This window comes from Chrysemys picta, chromosome 3, assembly GCF_011386835.1.
Source record: "Chrysemys picta bellii isolate R12L10 chromosome 3, ASM1138683v2, whole genome shotgun sequence".
In the NCBI taxonomy this organism is placed as follows: domain Eukaryota; kingdom Metazoa; phylum Chordata; order Testudines; family Emydidae; genus Chrysemys; species Chrysemys picta.
Genome location: NC_088793.1, coordinates 57708427 through 57722750, shown reverse-complemented (window position 1 = coordinate 57722750; position 14324 = coordinate 57708427). Strand labels below are relative to the sequence as shown.

General features: G+C 42.7%; 1 protein-coding gene across 2 annotated transcripts in view; it reads right to left on the bottom strand.

The window, feature by feature from the left end:
* The window catches only part of SMAP1 (small ArfGAP 1), a 208350-nt gene extending 199677 nt beyond the window's left edge, over positions 1-8673 (bottom strand). Inside the window, exon 1 of one of the 2 annotated variants that reach the window (XM_005280077.5) lies at positions 8087-8673. In XM_005280077.5, the coding sequence (XP_005280134.1) occupies positions 8087-8204 (118 nt within the window). In that variant the 5' untranslated portion in view covers positions 8205-8673. The remainder of the gene's footprint in view (positions 1-8086) is intronic. The other variant, XM_042848861.2, reaches the window with a different exon arrangement.
* Between the last annotated feature and the right edge of the window lie 5651 nt (positions 8674-14324).

Here is a 14324-nt window from a genome sequence, read left to right as displayed (position 1 = left end):
ACTTTTTGAGCTGGTGGGAGGATCCTCAAATTAATGTATTTGATGAAATTTTATATTGCAAAATATTGTATTCAGAAATGAATTTAGATGTTGCACTGTTTGATTTTATTTCGTATTTTTAGTATTTTCATTTTGACTAGTGGGAGCTGTCCCTTCAGGAATAGGTGAGGCACTGAAAGTGTGTTTGAAGGAGAAGACCATTCTTTGGGAGATTTTGCCCACCAGAGCATTGTGTAGAAGATCATAACTGTAGAATCTCCATAAAGGTAAGAACTTGATTACCATATATACTTGTTCATTAGCCTGACTCTCCCACCCAAGATGGATAGGTAAAAATAGCAAAAACTCTATGACCCTTTCATAAGCCGACCCTATATTTTAGGGGTTGGCAAACTTCCGCTCCTGGCCCGTCAGGGTAAGCCACTAGCAGGATGTTTTGTTTACTTGGAGCGTCTGCCGGCATGGAGCCCCTCATCTCCCTGTGGCCGCAGTCTGCCGTTCCCAGCCAATGGAAGCTGCGGGAAGTGGTGCGACAATGTATTAGATATTCAATTCAATGATTCCAGAGAGTTTAAATCATCAAATTTTGGTGTAGATCCGTTTATAAGCCGACCCATGCTCTTTGATGCATCACCTTTTTACCAAAAATATTCAGCTTATGAACGAGTATATACGGTAAGTAAACTTGTCTTCCCAGAAAACAAGCCTCAATCTTGAAGGTATAATTAGCACATAAGAACATAAAGAACATAAGAATGGCCGTACTGGGTCAGACCAAAGGTCCATCTAGCCCAGTATCCTCTCTACCGACAGTGGCCAATGCCAGGTGCCCCAGAGGGAGTGGATCAAGAGGCAATGATTAAGTGATCTCTCTCCTGCCATCCATCTCCATTCTCTAACAAACTGAGGCTAGGGACACCATTCCTTACCCATCCTGGCTAATAGCCATTAATGGACTTAACCACCATGAATTTATCCAGTTCTCTTTTAAACGCTGTTATAGTCCTAGCCTTCACAACCTCCTCAGGTAAGGAGTTCCACAAGTTGACTGTGCGCTGCGTGAAGAAGAACTTCCTTTTATTTGTTTTAAACCTGCTGCCTATTAATTTCATTTGGTGACCCCTAGTTCTTGTATTATGGGAATAAGTAAATAACTTTTCCTTATCCACTTTCTCCACATCACTCATGATTTTATATACCTCTATCATATCCCCCCTTAGTCTCCTTTTTTCTAAGCTGAAGAGTCCTAGCCTCTTTAATCTCTCCTCATATGGGACTTGTTCCAAACCCCTAATCATTTTAGTTGCCCTTTTCTGAACCTTTTCTAGTGCCAGTATATTTTTTTTAGATGAGACCACCACATCTGTATGCAGTATTCAAGATGTGGGCATACCATCGATTTATATAAGGGCAATAATATATTCTCAGTCTTATTCTCTATCCCCTTTTTAATGATCCCCAACATCCTGTTTGCTTTTTTGACTGCCTCTGCACACTGCGCGAACATCTTCATCCCCGATGACTCCAAGATCTTTTTCCTGCCTTGTTGTAGCTAAATTAGCTCCCATCATATTGTATGTATAGTTGGGGTTATTTTTTCCAATGTGCATTACTTTACATTTATCCACATTAAATTTCATTTTGTGGCCCAATCACTTAGTTTTGTGAGATCTTTTTGAAATTCATCAGTCTGCTTTGGTCTTAACTATCTTGAGCAGTTTAGTATCATCTGCAAACTTTGCCACCTCACTGTTTACCCCTTTCTCCAGATCATTTATGAATAAATTGAATAGGATTGGTCCGAGCACTGACCCTTGGGGAACACCACTAGTTAACCCGCTCCATTTTGAGAATTTTCCATTAATTCCTACCCTTTGTTCCCTGTCTTTTAACCAGTTCTCAATCCATGAAAAGACCTTCCCTTTTATCCCATGACAAGTTAGTTTACGTAAGAGCCTTTGGTGAGGGACCTTATCAAAGGCTTTCCGGAAATCTAAGTATACTATGTCCACTGGATCCCCCTTGTCCACATGTTTGTTGACCCCTTCAAAGAACTCTAATAGATTAGTAAGACATGATTTCCCTTTACAGAAACCATGTTGACTATTGCTCAACAGTTTATGTTTTTCTATGTGTCTGACAATTTTATTCTTAACTATTGTTTCAACTAATTTGCCCGGCACCGACATTAGACTTACCGGTCTGTAATTGCTAGGATCACCTCTAGAGCCTTTTTAAAATAATGGCGTTACATTAGCTAACTTCCAGTCATTGGGTACAGAAGCCAATTTAAAGGACAGGTTACAAATCTTAGTTAATAGTTCCGCAATTTCACATTTGAGTTCTTTCAGAACTCTATGGTGAATGCCATATTGGAGGACTGGATGCATCAGGGCATTGCTAATAAGCTTTTCACCTGTATGTCACCAGTTTCACTCTAACCAAGCTCAAAAGGCATTAAAAGTTCTTCACATTTAATTAATAGTTAGTGGCTCCTATATAGAGTGTATGGTAGACTTGAGTTACAGCTAGGGTGACTAGATGTTCCGATATTTGGGGCTTTTTTCTTATATAGGCTCCTATTACCCCCCCCATCCCGTCCCGATTTTTCATTACTGTCTGGTCACCCTAGTTCCAGCTCCAATCACAAACTCACCAACATGCTTTGCAGATTCAGCTGAAAAGCCGAAAACTGCATATACCATGTACGCTAAACTACCTTCACTACCTATAGCAGAAGTTCCAGTCAGATCACAGCTGGGGCATGCTGGTAGCGTAGTCCAGTGGTTCTCAAAGCTGGTCCGCTGCTTGTTCAGGGAAAGCCCCTGCCGGGCTGGTTTGTTTACCTGCCACGTCCGCAGGTTCGGCCGATCGTGGCTCCCACTGGCCGCGGTTCGCCGCTTCAGGCCAGTGGGAGCCACGATCGGCCGAACCTGCGGACGTGGCAGGTAAACAAACCGGCCCGGTAGGGGCTTTCCCTGAACAAGCAGCAGACCAGCTTTGAGAACCACTGGTGTAGTGAATGTGCAAAGTCTACCCTGGTCTGTACACTTTGATTCTGTGTTATAATTGAAATTAATATATTCAAAAATGTAGTAAACATCCAAAAATGGTATTCTATTGCTGTTTAATCGCAATTAATTTTTTTAATCACTTGACAACCCTAGGGTCCATGAATGCTTCAATTTTTTTTAATAGATCAAAACAAACATATCTGGCCATGAGAGCCTGATCATTTCCCATTGTACACTGCAAATGAATAAGACTTACAGCTAACTAAATCCAGTCTCATCTTTTCATGTTCTTTTGGTGTAATCTTATTTTGTTGATGAGACTTCTCATTAACTGCGGTCACTAATGATGATGGCACTGGATATGTATAAAAATTCAGTCCCCTTGACAGAACCTGGTATGTCTTGTCCACCTTGAAAGAGGTGGAAGCTGCTGCAGCCAGGGACTGCCTAATTACTTTTGCTGGATCTGTAACAGCCTCATTCAAAGGGAGGATACTTCTGCCAAATAAACTGGTTGATATTTCACAATCTAAGTTTGTGGGATGGTTCCTGAACCTCCTCCACCGGAATTCATAATGAGCTGAGTTACTTCAGGAGGAAATGCTAGATTTTCTCTTTATAACAACGACTCTAAGAGACAGATGTTGTACACCAATGATAACTAGGATCCTTGCTGATAATTTCCTCCCTTCCCCCATTATTAAAAAAACTAAATTCTCTGGGAAAAAAAATCTGCATTTTTTTGCCATTGAAATTGAATACTGAACTTTAATTTCCCTAGCCACAATATATATATATAGGTATCAGTTGAACACATTTTACTGATATACAGTAGAACCCCGTTTATCTGAGCCTCCATTATCCAGCTCTCCACATTAACCCAAACCACCAGCCACCCAGGGCTGAAGCCACCCTACCCCCATCTTGAAATAAGGGATAGAAAGCTCTTTGGCAATTCTCCTGATTATCCAATCTAGCCCAATTAGATCGGATAAACAGGGTTCCACTGGGACGGGGTCATAGGGGCTAGGGGAAGGATTAGAGGAAGCGAATACATTAGAAAGTTCTGCATCTGTGACAAGGAGAAGAAAGTTGTAGGAGGGAAGGGAAGAGAAGGCAAGCCAAGCCGAGGGAGAAGATCATCTTGTATTGGTTCAGTTTTCTCTTGGAAGAAATCTGCAAGCTTCTGTGCACAGAGAGAGAGGTCAAGTGAGCTCAAGGTGGTGATGCAGTACCAGGATTGCAAGTATGGGATTCATTTAACTTGAGACCCGGAGCTATTTAACTAGGAAGATGGCAGAACTGAAACAGGAGAGAATAAATTTGTGGTGGAGAACATCAGCCTGGTCATGGGATTTCTGTGAGACATACTGTGCACTGCAAGAGCAGGAGAGAAGGAAACAGATATTAAGGTTGCATCAGGGCTGCAGGTTGGCAGCATGGACCTTGCAATGGAAAATAGGCACCAAAGAGTTTGGGGGGGGGGGGGGGAGAGCAAAGCAAAGATAGAATCACCAGCCCTATTAATGGAAGAGAAGAGAACTGAGAGCAGATGAGAGGTCATAGAGTATCAGGGTTGGAAGGGACTTCAGGAGGTCATCTAGGGCATGGTGGTGGTATGATAGGTAACTGAAATAGACAAGATGATTATTGAAGAAGAGGAACTCAGCAGAGATTAGAGAGAGCAGTGCTTGATGAAGACCAAGTCAAAGTACAAAGGTATAAGATTTCAAGTAATCAAATTCTGGAGCTCTAAGAAATCTGCATTATGGTAGTTATCAGACAGATTAATTTACAGAGTTTAGAAAATGTAAGAGTCATTTAGGTGCTAAGCATTAAAATCCACAAGTGTGAAGGAGACAGTGAATACTAACAAGCACAACATGGAGATGGTTGTACCCCCAAGGTGCAGTCTGGGATCTGTTTGAACCCCTGTGCCCACTAACAATTCAGCTGGGTTGATCTCTCTTACACTACTCTGATGATGAGACCTAGCCAGCCTCCCCAGGCCTGTTATCACGCAACACAACAGCAGGTGGTGCCACACATCCAACCAAGTCACCTGAGTGCTTTACCTAAGCCACTCATGGACCAACAATAAAGGTACCAGCCAATTTCCCAGCTCCGCAGCCTTGCACTGCTAGTGGAGTATATACGCAGAATTATACCATCTTGCACTGCACAGGGGTCTGTACGGTGCAAGCTCATTAAATAGTCTGCTTTCCCCCTTGATGTAGGGGAGATATGCACAAGCCTTTGTTAACAGAGCTAAGATTCCCTAACACTTAACTCAATAACACTGGTTAAGATAAAACACAAAACAAGTCTATTAACTACAGAAAGGAAGATTTTAAGTGACAGCAAACAGATCAAAGTAGATTACCTAGCAAACAAACAAAATTGCAATCTAAGTCTCATACAAACTGGATAGGATTTGAAACAGCAATATCTCACTCTGACTGATGATACAAGCAGGTTTTAGCCTCTTTACACAGGTCGGGCTCTCTTCTTTCCCACAGGGACCCCTCTTCCCTAGTTTAGTCTTTGTTTCTCCAGTGTTTCCAGGTGTTGTCTTATAGGGAAGCGAGTCCTAGTCATGAGGTCACATCCCCCTTATATAGTTTTTCCATATGGCGGGAACCCCTTTGTTCCAAGCCAAGTTCCCAGCCCAGTTTGTGGAAAAGTACAGGTACCAAAAATGGCATTCAGTATCATGGGATCTGGTCACATGCCCTTGCAGGTCTTGCTGAGTCATAGCAGCTATTACCCATAGGTTGTCTGAAGAGTCCCCAGGGGAGGATAAGCTCTTCTTTGGTCCATTAGCACTGTCTAGCTTCTTCACTCTTGTACCTGAAAGGCCAGTTGTCGGTCTTTACATCATTTTTCAGTAACACGTACATAGCAAAACTTAACTTCACATACAAAGACAGCAAGTACAATCCAATGAGATATTAACATTTAGCTGATCAAGACTTTTAGAATTATACCTTGCAAGGCATACTTTGTACAAAACATATCATAATTACATCACCATGGTAAATATGGCGTGCAGAATGTCACAAACATACCGCAATTCTTCTGAAAAAAAATGTAAGAAACAAAAACTACCCATGTGGCTTTATGGGGACTGATCAAAGGCCTGAGGCCAGAAAAAAAATTTATTGGAAACGGGGGGGGGGGGTGTCCTGGAAGGGGCGGGGGGGGGAGGACAATAGCCAGAAAATGGTCATAGCTTGCCAAAAAGAAATAACATTACTGACAGAACACTAGCAAGTACAACTCTACCCCGATAGAACGCTGTCCTTGGGAGCCAAAAAATCTTACCGCGTTATATCGATCCACCGGAGTGCACAGCCCCGCCTCCCCGGAGCGCTGCTTTACAGCAGTATATCCGAATTCGTGTTATATCGGGGTAGAGGTGTATGCAATAGGGAACAATCATGCATTGGAAAGGAGAACTAGATGACTTAGGCCTTTTCTATCACTAGCTCTATGTTTCCATAAAAGCTATTTCCTGTCAAGACTGGGGCTTCTTTGTGCTACGTGCTGTGCAGTTTAATGTGATACTTAGCACACACCAAACTCTGCATTATTTAAGCTTTTCTAGACAAGTATTTCTCCCCACCCCATGGCTGATCCATAAATGATATAAACCTGATAGAGCTCCTGGCTATCAAAATTAGTCCTCTAGCTCAAACTGTAAAGTCTCATGCTTCATCTTTAGAGGTGCCCAGGTCAGGCCCCTGTCCTGACCAACATAGTTATGGCTGTCACAATGGAGCAGCTGATTATTCAGCTAATACAAAGGACCACTATCTCACTTGTTCAAACAAGGTAATGACTAAAAGCGTATTGTATGCATTAATATATTATTGCATGCCTTTTATTATATTACCTACTATATAAATATTTTTACATTTTTTAAAATAAAGGCAAGTACGCAGTCTGTCACTTTTTGACAAAATAATTTCCCTGTTTTAAGTCTGACCATGGTCTAATAATCCTTACACTTCACTCATCACATCATTCAAACCAATACTGCAAAATATGTTGTTAATGAAGATGAGTCTTACGCACATTAGACCTTAAATATTCAGTATGTACAGCATTTAGGTAATTAAGCTATTATCTTTTTTAAAAAATATATCACCTTACTCTAGTGTTGCAACATTCACCTGAAGTAATACAGTGTCTGTACCGGATGTTAAAGAGGTAGCTTCCTGATGCTGTGCACTGACCAACTACCAACCCATTGAAATAGGATTCACTTCTGTCCATTAAAAAGCAAGGGAAACAGTGAAACTTCAAGAAAGGTCTAGGACAGAGATTGGGGACGTTCTTCTGATTTTGGAATAATCAAACTACATCCCACGTGGATGGGGAAACAGAAATTAGTTTACAATTAAATGCAAGGATGATCGATTTGCATCAACCTCCCAACTGTTTTTTGCCGTAACTGTTCAAATCCCAGCCCTTTTCCTCACTGCAGCTTATTTACAAGAAGCAATCTGAGCCCAGTGTACTCGTAGGCCCATACCCCCCAAGAACTTCAACTCAGTCATTAGCACGGGCAGATACCGGCCGGCTCTCCCGCAAGCCAGGCACCCCGGGAGAGTTTGCAGCGTTCACAGGATCGCGGCACACAGCACGGGTAACCACCTAGCACCGACCTCACCCTACACCCGGCACTTCGGCCAGCCCGGCCACTCGGCCCTCCCAGAGCAAAGCCTGCTCGCCATCCCGGACTCTCCTTCGGGCCCTGGGAAGTGGCCGACAACGAGACCTGCCCCATACACGCTTCCCAACAAGTCAGCTACCCTAGGGGGTGCTCTGTTCTACCGGCCACCGCCCAGCAGAGCTGCCCTTCCGCTGCCTTCTGGCCGGGGCCCCCGGCCCGGCCTCCCTCCCCCGCAAGGAACCACCCCGGCCCACTCCCACCCGGATCCTCGCTCCACCGACCGCCTTCCCCGCCCGCGGAGCCCGCGCAGGGGTCCCGGGGCCACATCACCCCGGAGCCCGCGACCCCGCCCGGGCACTGCCAACACCCTCGTCCCCTCCCCGCCCGGCCGTACCCTTGGCCTCGCAGTCGGCGCAGTACTTGTTGTCCTCCTCCCGCAGCAGCTTGGCCAGGATGGCCTGGTGCTGCTCGTTCTGCTTCTGCGCCTTCTCCCGGCACGAGCGGGTCGACATGGCGGCGGCTCGCACAGCAGGGACCGGCAGCGCTGCGCTCCGCTCAGACCCTCACGCAACCAGCCACCGGCAGCCGGCTGCGGACAGACTTCCTCAACCGGAACTACTTGCAGCTACATCCGCCTTCAATCCCTCCTTTCCAAGTAACGCGTCCAGCACAGCATAAGAAAATAGTCCCCAGCCTGGAATACTATAGTCCAGGGTCCTCTTCACCACGAAATTGCCTGGTGGGCAATTCCCGAGGCGCTTGCAAGATCTGCGATTTAACTGAGATCAAAAAGATCATCCACTATGTTTAAATTAGGGGTGGAGTGTAAACCATCTCACGTATCCATCCGCCCACAGGTGAACGCCTAAACGAGATCCGGGCGCACCTCAGTGACGGCTGGGGCGGGGCCTGGCACGAGCCTCTTCCGCTGACTGTGCCTAGTGCCAGCCACCTGCAGCGACAGCCGCAGCGGCGAGGGGCGGGGTTAATGGAGCTGAGGGAGGGCGGGGAGCCTCGTGTTCTCTCCACACGTCTTGTTAACTCCAAGGGGAGGTGGGGCTCCCTGACGGGTCTATTCCAAAGCCTCCGATTCCCGAGCAGTACTAGTTTGGTATCACCTTAGACGTTTACAGGGGACACAGTCTTGGTTAGACCCCAAACACCAGGAGATTGGCTTAAAAATCATGAGGCTTTAGAAAAACAAACAGAGTGTTTGTGGTCTAGTTACTAAGATCTTCAAGCTTTTTTCACAATTATGAGGGCTAGAAGCGTTTTTAAATAAAAGCTGAGAGTTTCATGCCTCGTGTCTTTTAAAAGTAGAGTGTCAAGAAAATCATCATATGCCATGACTTGGTAGCTAATGTGCTCCCTTCATCTCCTCCCATCTTAACCTTTGTCACTCCTTCCATGCCACCCCTATGCCTCCCAATTGCATGGGCTGCAATAGGTTGTGTGCATCACCACTACCAATGAAAGAATGGGACCCCAAAGGCACAAGGGTGGGAGAATTTGGTATTCAGTTTCCCTCTCCTTCCACCCTACTGCTATAAAATAAGACTGGATGGATTTGGGACTTGCCAAATCTGCATATCATATCTGCAAGCACCCTCAAAGTGCCCAGTGAAAACATGGTCTGATTATTAAGACCTAGGACTCAGGACACCTGAGTGTTTCCAACCCTGTTTCTGACACTGGCTTGCTGTGACCTTAAAAATGGACTAAAGCACACCAATAGAATTTTTTGACTGACTTTAGGAAAGCCCCTTATCTTCTGTATGTACATCAGTTTTCCTTTTTTTAAAATGTACATAATTATATTTACCTACCTTGCAGTTCTCTCAGATATACATACCTTGTATTTAAAAAGCATTATATAAGCACAAAATATTATTTAAATTGTATACATCGGGAAAGTGAGACAGAACAGTTAAGCATATTGTCTTGAAGGCCCTGAGGCCTAATGGATTAGCCATTGGTTTAACTATCAAGAATCCTGGTTTAATTCCAGATTCTAATGCCTACTTATCCAACTTTGGGCAATTCAATTAGGGCCTGGTTGAATTTCAGAGGTGTCAAGTTCCCCATTCAGATTGAACTCAAGGAAAACTCTGTGTGCTCTGAAACTCTGAAAATGAAGGTCTTATTTCTAAGAGCCTGTCTTCCCATCAGTAAAACAGTACTGATTTATCTAGCCCCCTCACAGTGGGGCTGAGAGGAAAATTTAGTTAATATTTGAATAGCACTTTGAAAATAGCATGCTACATATATACTATAGGTTCTCCCTGCAACTTAAAGAAGGACATGGAAGTACAAACATCACCCCCTGTATCCTAGCTGGTGTCCTTTTTTCAGAGCCTAGAGAAGGTCAGGATATTATCAGAATAAACTATGCTTTGTAGAATGACTTTGATTTTGTGAGGCAACCAACAGGTATGAAATCATTTAGCCAGAGGTACAAATCCACAGAAGATGGCTCAGGCCCTTCATCTTCAAGACAGATAAAATGACTTCTAGGTAGCTTACTGCATACATTTTTCAGCCAATATCTTAAAAATTGAAGCTCTGGCTCCTTTGTGTATAGATGTTAAAGAGACCAAGGTGCATTTGGTAAGTGCAAAAGGTTGCTGCAGTCATGCAAAATCTCTTCTCCCCAGCTGTCAATGGCTGCTATCCTTCGCACCACAAGCCATTACAGTGGTACTAAATGTAGTTCAGTGATGCTAAATCTAGACAATTTGTGAAGTATTTTGTGATCTTAGTTGTTGTCTAAATAATGCAATAGCATAGTTACCTAACTGAGAAATACTCCCAGATTCTCAGTGAGTGTTCTGCTAAATCAGAACAGTATTAGCATAAATTTGACTTAATAAGGATGCATTTATCAAGTACATAGTTCTTAAGTAATGTATACTGAGGTATTAAATAGGTGTGACACTGTAATCTCTGGTGTAATACTAAAGCTGATAAATAAACATCAAATGAAAATTTGGTTATAGCGTGCTCACTCAAAGGAAGGAGGGTTCAGGAAGCAAGTTACTTCTAGGTCATGGAATTACAGCTACATTGGCAGTTTCTATTATTTTCCTTGTTTGTTAAAAAAAACACAAAACCCCAAGGAAATGTCATGCAATACTGTAAACGCAATATGATTTTTAAGAAATCAAGCATTCACAAATAAGAAAGTGCAGAGTTTAACTTTTAAAAGCTCAACCTTATCTCTGCTTTCTTGTGCTTATACCTTATAATAGCTATACATCTTCATAATTTTACCTATTATGCATCAATTAATACAATACCATTTTTTTATATAATTCAAACAACCAGGAATACAGAGGTGAGCAGAGACACTACGTAGTGATGACCACTGCTTGGAAAAACTGTATTTACAAAATTATGCTTCATCTTCCCCAAGGTTTCACTAATTTTTTTCACACAGTGAAGTCATAATTATAAAGCAGAACACAAAATAAAGATCTATGATTTATAAATATTGTATCATTGCAACCAATTGATAGCTGAACCCAGGACACAGATGAGCTGTGGTGTTCCTCCCCTCTTAATCATCACCATTAACAGTTCATTGTTGACTGTATCATCAGAAGTAAATTATCCCTCTTCTTCTCCCCTTGTTCCTCCTCCTCTTTTCCATAAAGAGGAGACTGAGCATCTGGTATTAAAATAAATTAGTCAATAAATTCCAAGGTGTGACTGCATCATCTGCACATCATCATCATGGGAAATTCCAAGGGACATAGCCTCCTTGCAGAATGAGTCCCACCAGAACAATCTCTAGCAAGGTTCTTAAGGTGGTCTGGTTGGATATTCAGTTTATGTCCATCACTGGCAATCTTATTGCACGACCAAAGCTTTTGTCGATCACCTGATCTCTTGCTAAGTAGCAGCATTCACTGGCATATGTGCTATGTAATATGTTGGTCTTCCATCCTAATAATATGTCCATACCAAGAAATCTGCCAAAACCAAATCAGTGTTGATGGAGGCAGTTGCTGGGTTCAGCTATGAATATCTTTCATTGCCCATCTCATACTGCCACTTAATATGGAACAGTTGACAAAGACTAAGAGAATCAAAACCATCAATCCACTGCTCTTCAGTCTGCCATACAAGAGATTGTGACTGCATTAATCCATTAAAACAATGTCAGAGACACAAATGGCCTGATTTTCATAGTGGTGAGCACACGCCGCTCCATTGAAATCAGAGAGTTGTGGTGGCTCTGCATCTTTGAAAATCAGGCTAAGAATCTGTAAATGCTAGAACTGGATCTCCATTCTTCTTTTAAAGAGATTCATCATCTGGTGACATCCCAGCATGTGATGACACATCTCAGGCACACAGGCAAACAGACTTGTTTTACAGATTGTAATTATTACTCTCTCAATTGAAATGCTAAATACAAATGACCAGTACAGTACAAAATACAAAACTGGGTGTGGGTTGCTGGACATATTCAAAGAGCTCTGCTGTACAAACTCAATGGACTGCGAATAAAAGACTTTCATACAATGCATGTCAAACTACTGAAAAGATTGGACTACTGTATTCTCTACAGTAATTGTGTAATACATGAGGAAATGGAAGATTCCTCTTTACTCTGACAGGTCTGTGGAAGACCTCTCTGAAACAAAATATTTTGCACTCAAAACATTCAGGATGTATTTTCAGTTATCTAAAACATGTATGTTTCAGCCTGCACTACTTTTAATTTCAGCTTATTCTAATTTGTTTTTTTTTAAAGAGATGTTATAATGAATATATATCTTAGAGAGAATATTAGAGGAAACTATGAGTCATACAGTTGGCTCCCTTATTTTCAGTCTCTGAAAATAAGAAAGCCAGCCTTAGGTATCAGCAGTCTTTGATAACTTGCCAAGGACAAGTGCAACAATCAGTTGTGAAATCAATTGCTGCATAAATTAAAAGAATTTGGAATAAATATATATAGAAAAAATAAAGGGAACTGTGAAATATAAGAAGAAACAACTGAGCTCCATTGTAACGATTAGTGTTTTATGTATTGCTCTGAAAAAAATGCTCTCTGGAACCTTTAAATATTGACTAGGATAAAGTGAACAGGTAGAAGATGGATGACTGAAACTAGGGAGGTTTTGTTCTTCCCTTCAGATGGTATGGGTTTTACTTTCAGCTCTCTAATGACAGGACTTTGTGATCCATGTATTGCATAGTTCTTGTAGAGCCCCAGTGAAGTCATGCACTTAGAGAAGGTCTTGTCTAAATGACTAAGGCTCAGAGCCTCAAAGATATTTAGGCATTGATTTCAATGGGAGCGAGACACATAAATAACTTTGAAGATCTGGCCCTAAGTAATCGCTGCATATACACACACACACACAAACATTTATATGTAGCTATTGAAGACAGAGATGTTCTTCCATAATTAGTACTCAAGGAATATGTTATTTTGCTTATCTAATATTATTTTATGTATAATATCTGGTGTAAATTAATCCATGTTTTACATTTTCAAGTCAGAGTGCTGGTTTTAAATAAAACGGAATATTTCTACCAGTTTGAAAATCTTTATTGGTCCTACCAGTATTACCCATTATATTTAGAGGAAATCTTACTCAAATCAAATCAAGCCAGTAGAAATACTTTAAATGTGACTGTGACAAACTGGGAAATAACTGAATTATTTTTCATGAATGCAGTGCATGCCTCTGAGTTTTTGATTTTGATGGGTCGCTTGCTATTGAGTTAGATCAAAAGGGGTTGCTAAAGGAACCAAGCAGGAAAGCTGACATAATGACACACACAAGAGTCCTTGAGGAAATAATGGGGAAGCTGTTTATTGGGGAATACCTGCTACCTGGCTCCAGCCATAATAAGAATGGATTACTCTTCCCAAGGCTAAGCCTAGGATTAAAAGGAGGATATTAAACAGTAAAGGTCCTTGGATCCATGGGCAGCAGGTATAATAGGCATGGGGAGGCTAAGCCTCCCCAAACCCAGGCTGTGGCCCCATCCGTGTTCCACCCCAAGGCCTTGCCCTCGCTCTGCCTCTCCCCCAAAGCCAGTGGGTGCTCGGCTCGAGTTGGCCGGTGGCCCAGGGCAGCACGGGCCATCAGCGGCCAGCAGCAGCCCAGAACCTGGGGGGGACTTGGGCTATGGTGGGGGTCTCAGGGATACTCTGACTCCTGTTGGTGACAGGGGGGCGTGGTAGGGGCGGGACCTCAGGTGGGAGGAGGTGGGGCAGAGGAGTAACCTCCCCGAACGGGGGGTTCACCCACCACCCATGTTTGGGCCTAAGAATGAGTAAGGGTTGAGTGAATGGCCAGAGGCTACCCAGGGAGTGTCAGCAAGAGCTGACAGGCTGTCAAGGAAACAGAGAGTGAGAGAGAGAGACAGACAGACAGACAGAAACTGCGGCAGTCAGTCAGCTTCTCACAATTCAGAGGTGTAGATAACCAGGCTGTCTGAAATGTACAAAACATTGCAAGGAAAGATTAACGATTAGATAATTGGAAATATGCATATAGTCCTTTCTTGATTTAAATTTTTGCTCTGCATGCTTTGGACCTTTGGGTCAGTGAATACATAATTTGTTTTGAGGAAGTTATTTTTTTATTCATTTTAACCATCTTGCTGAT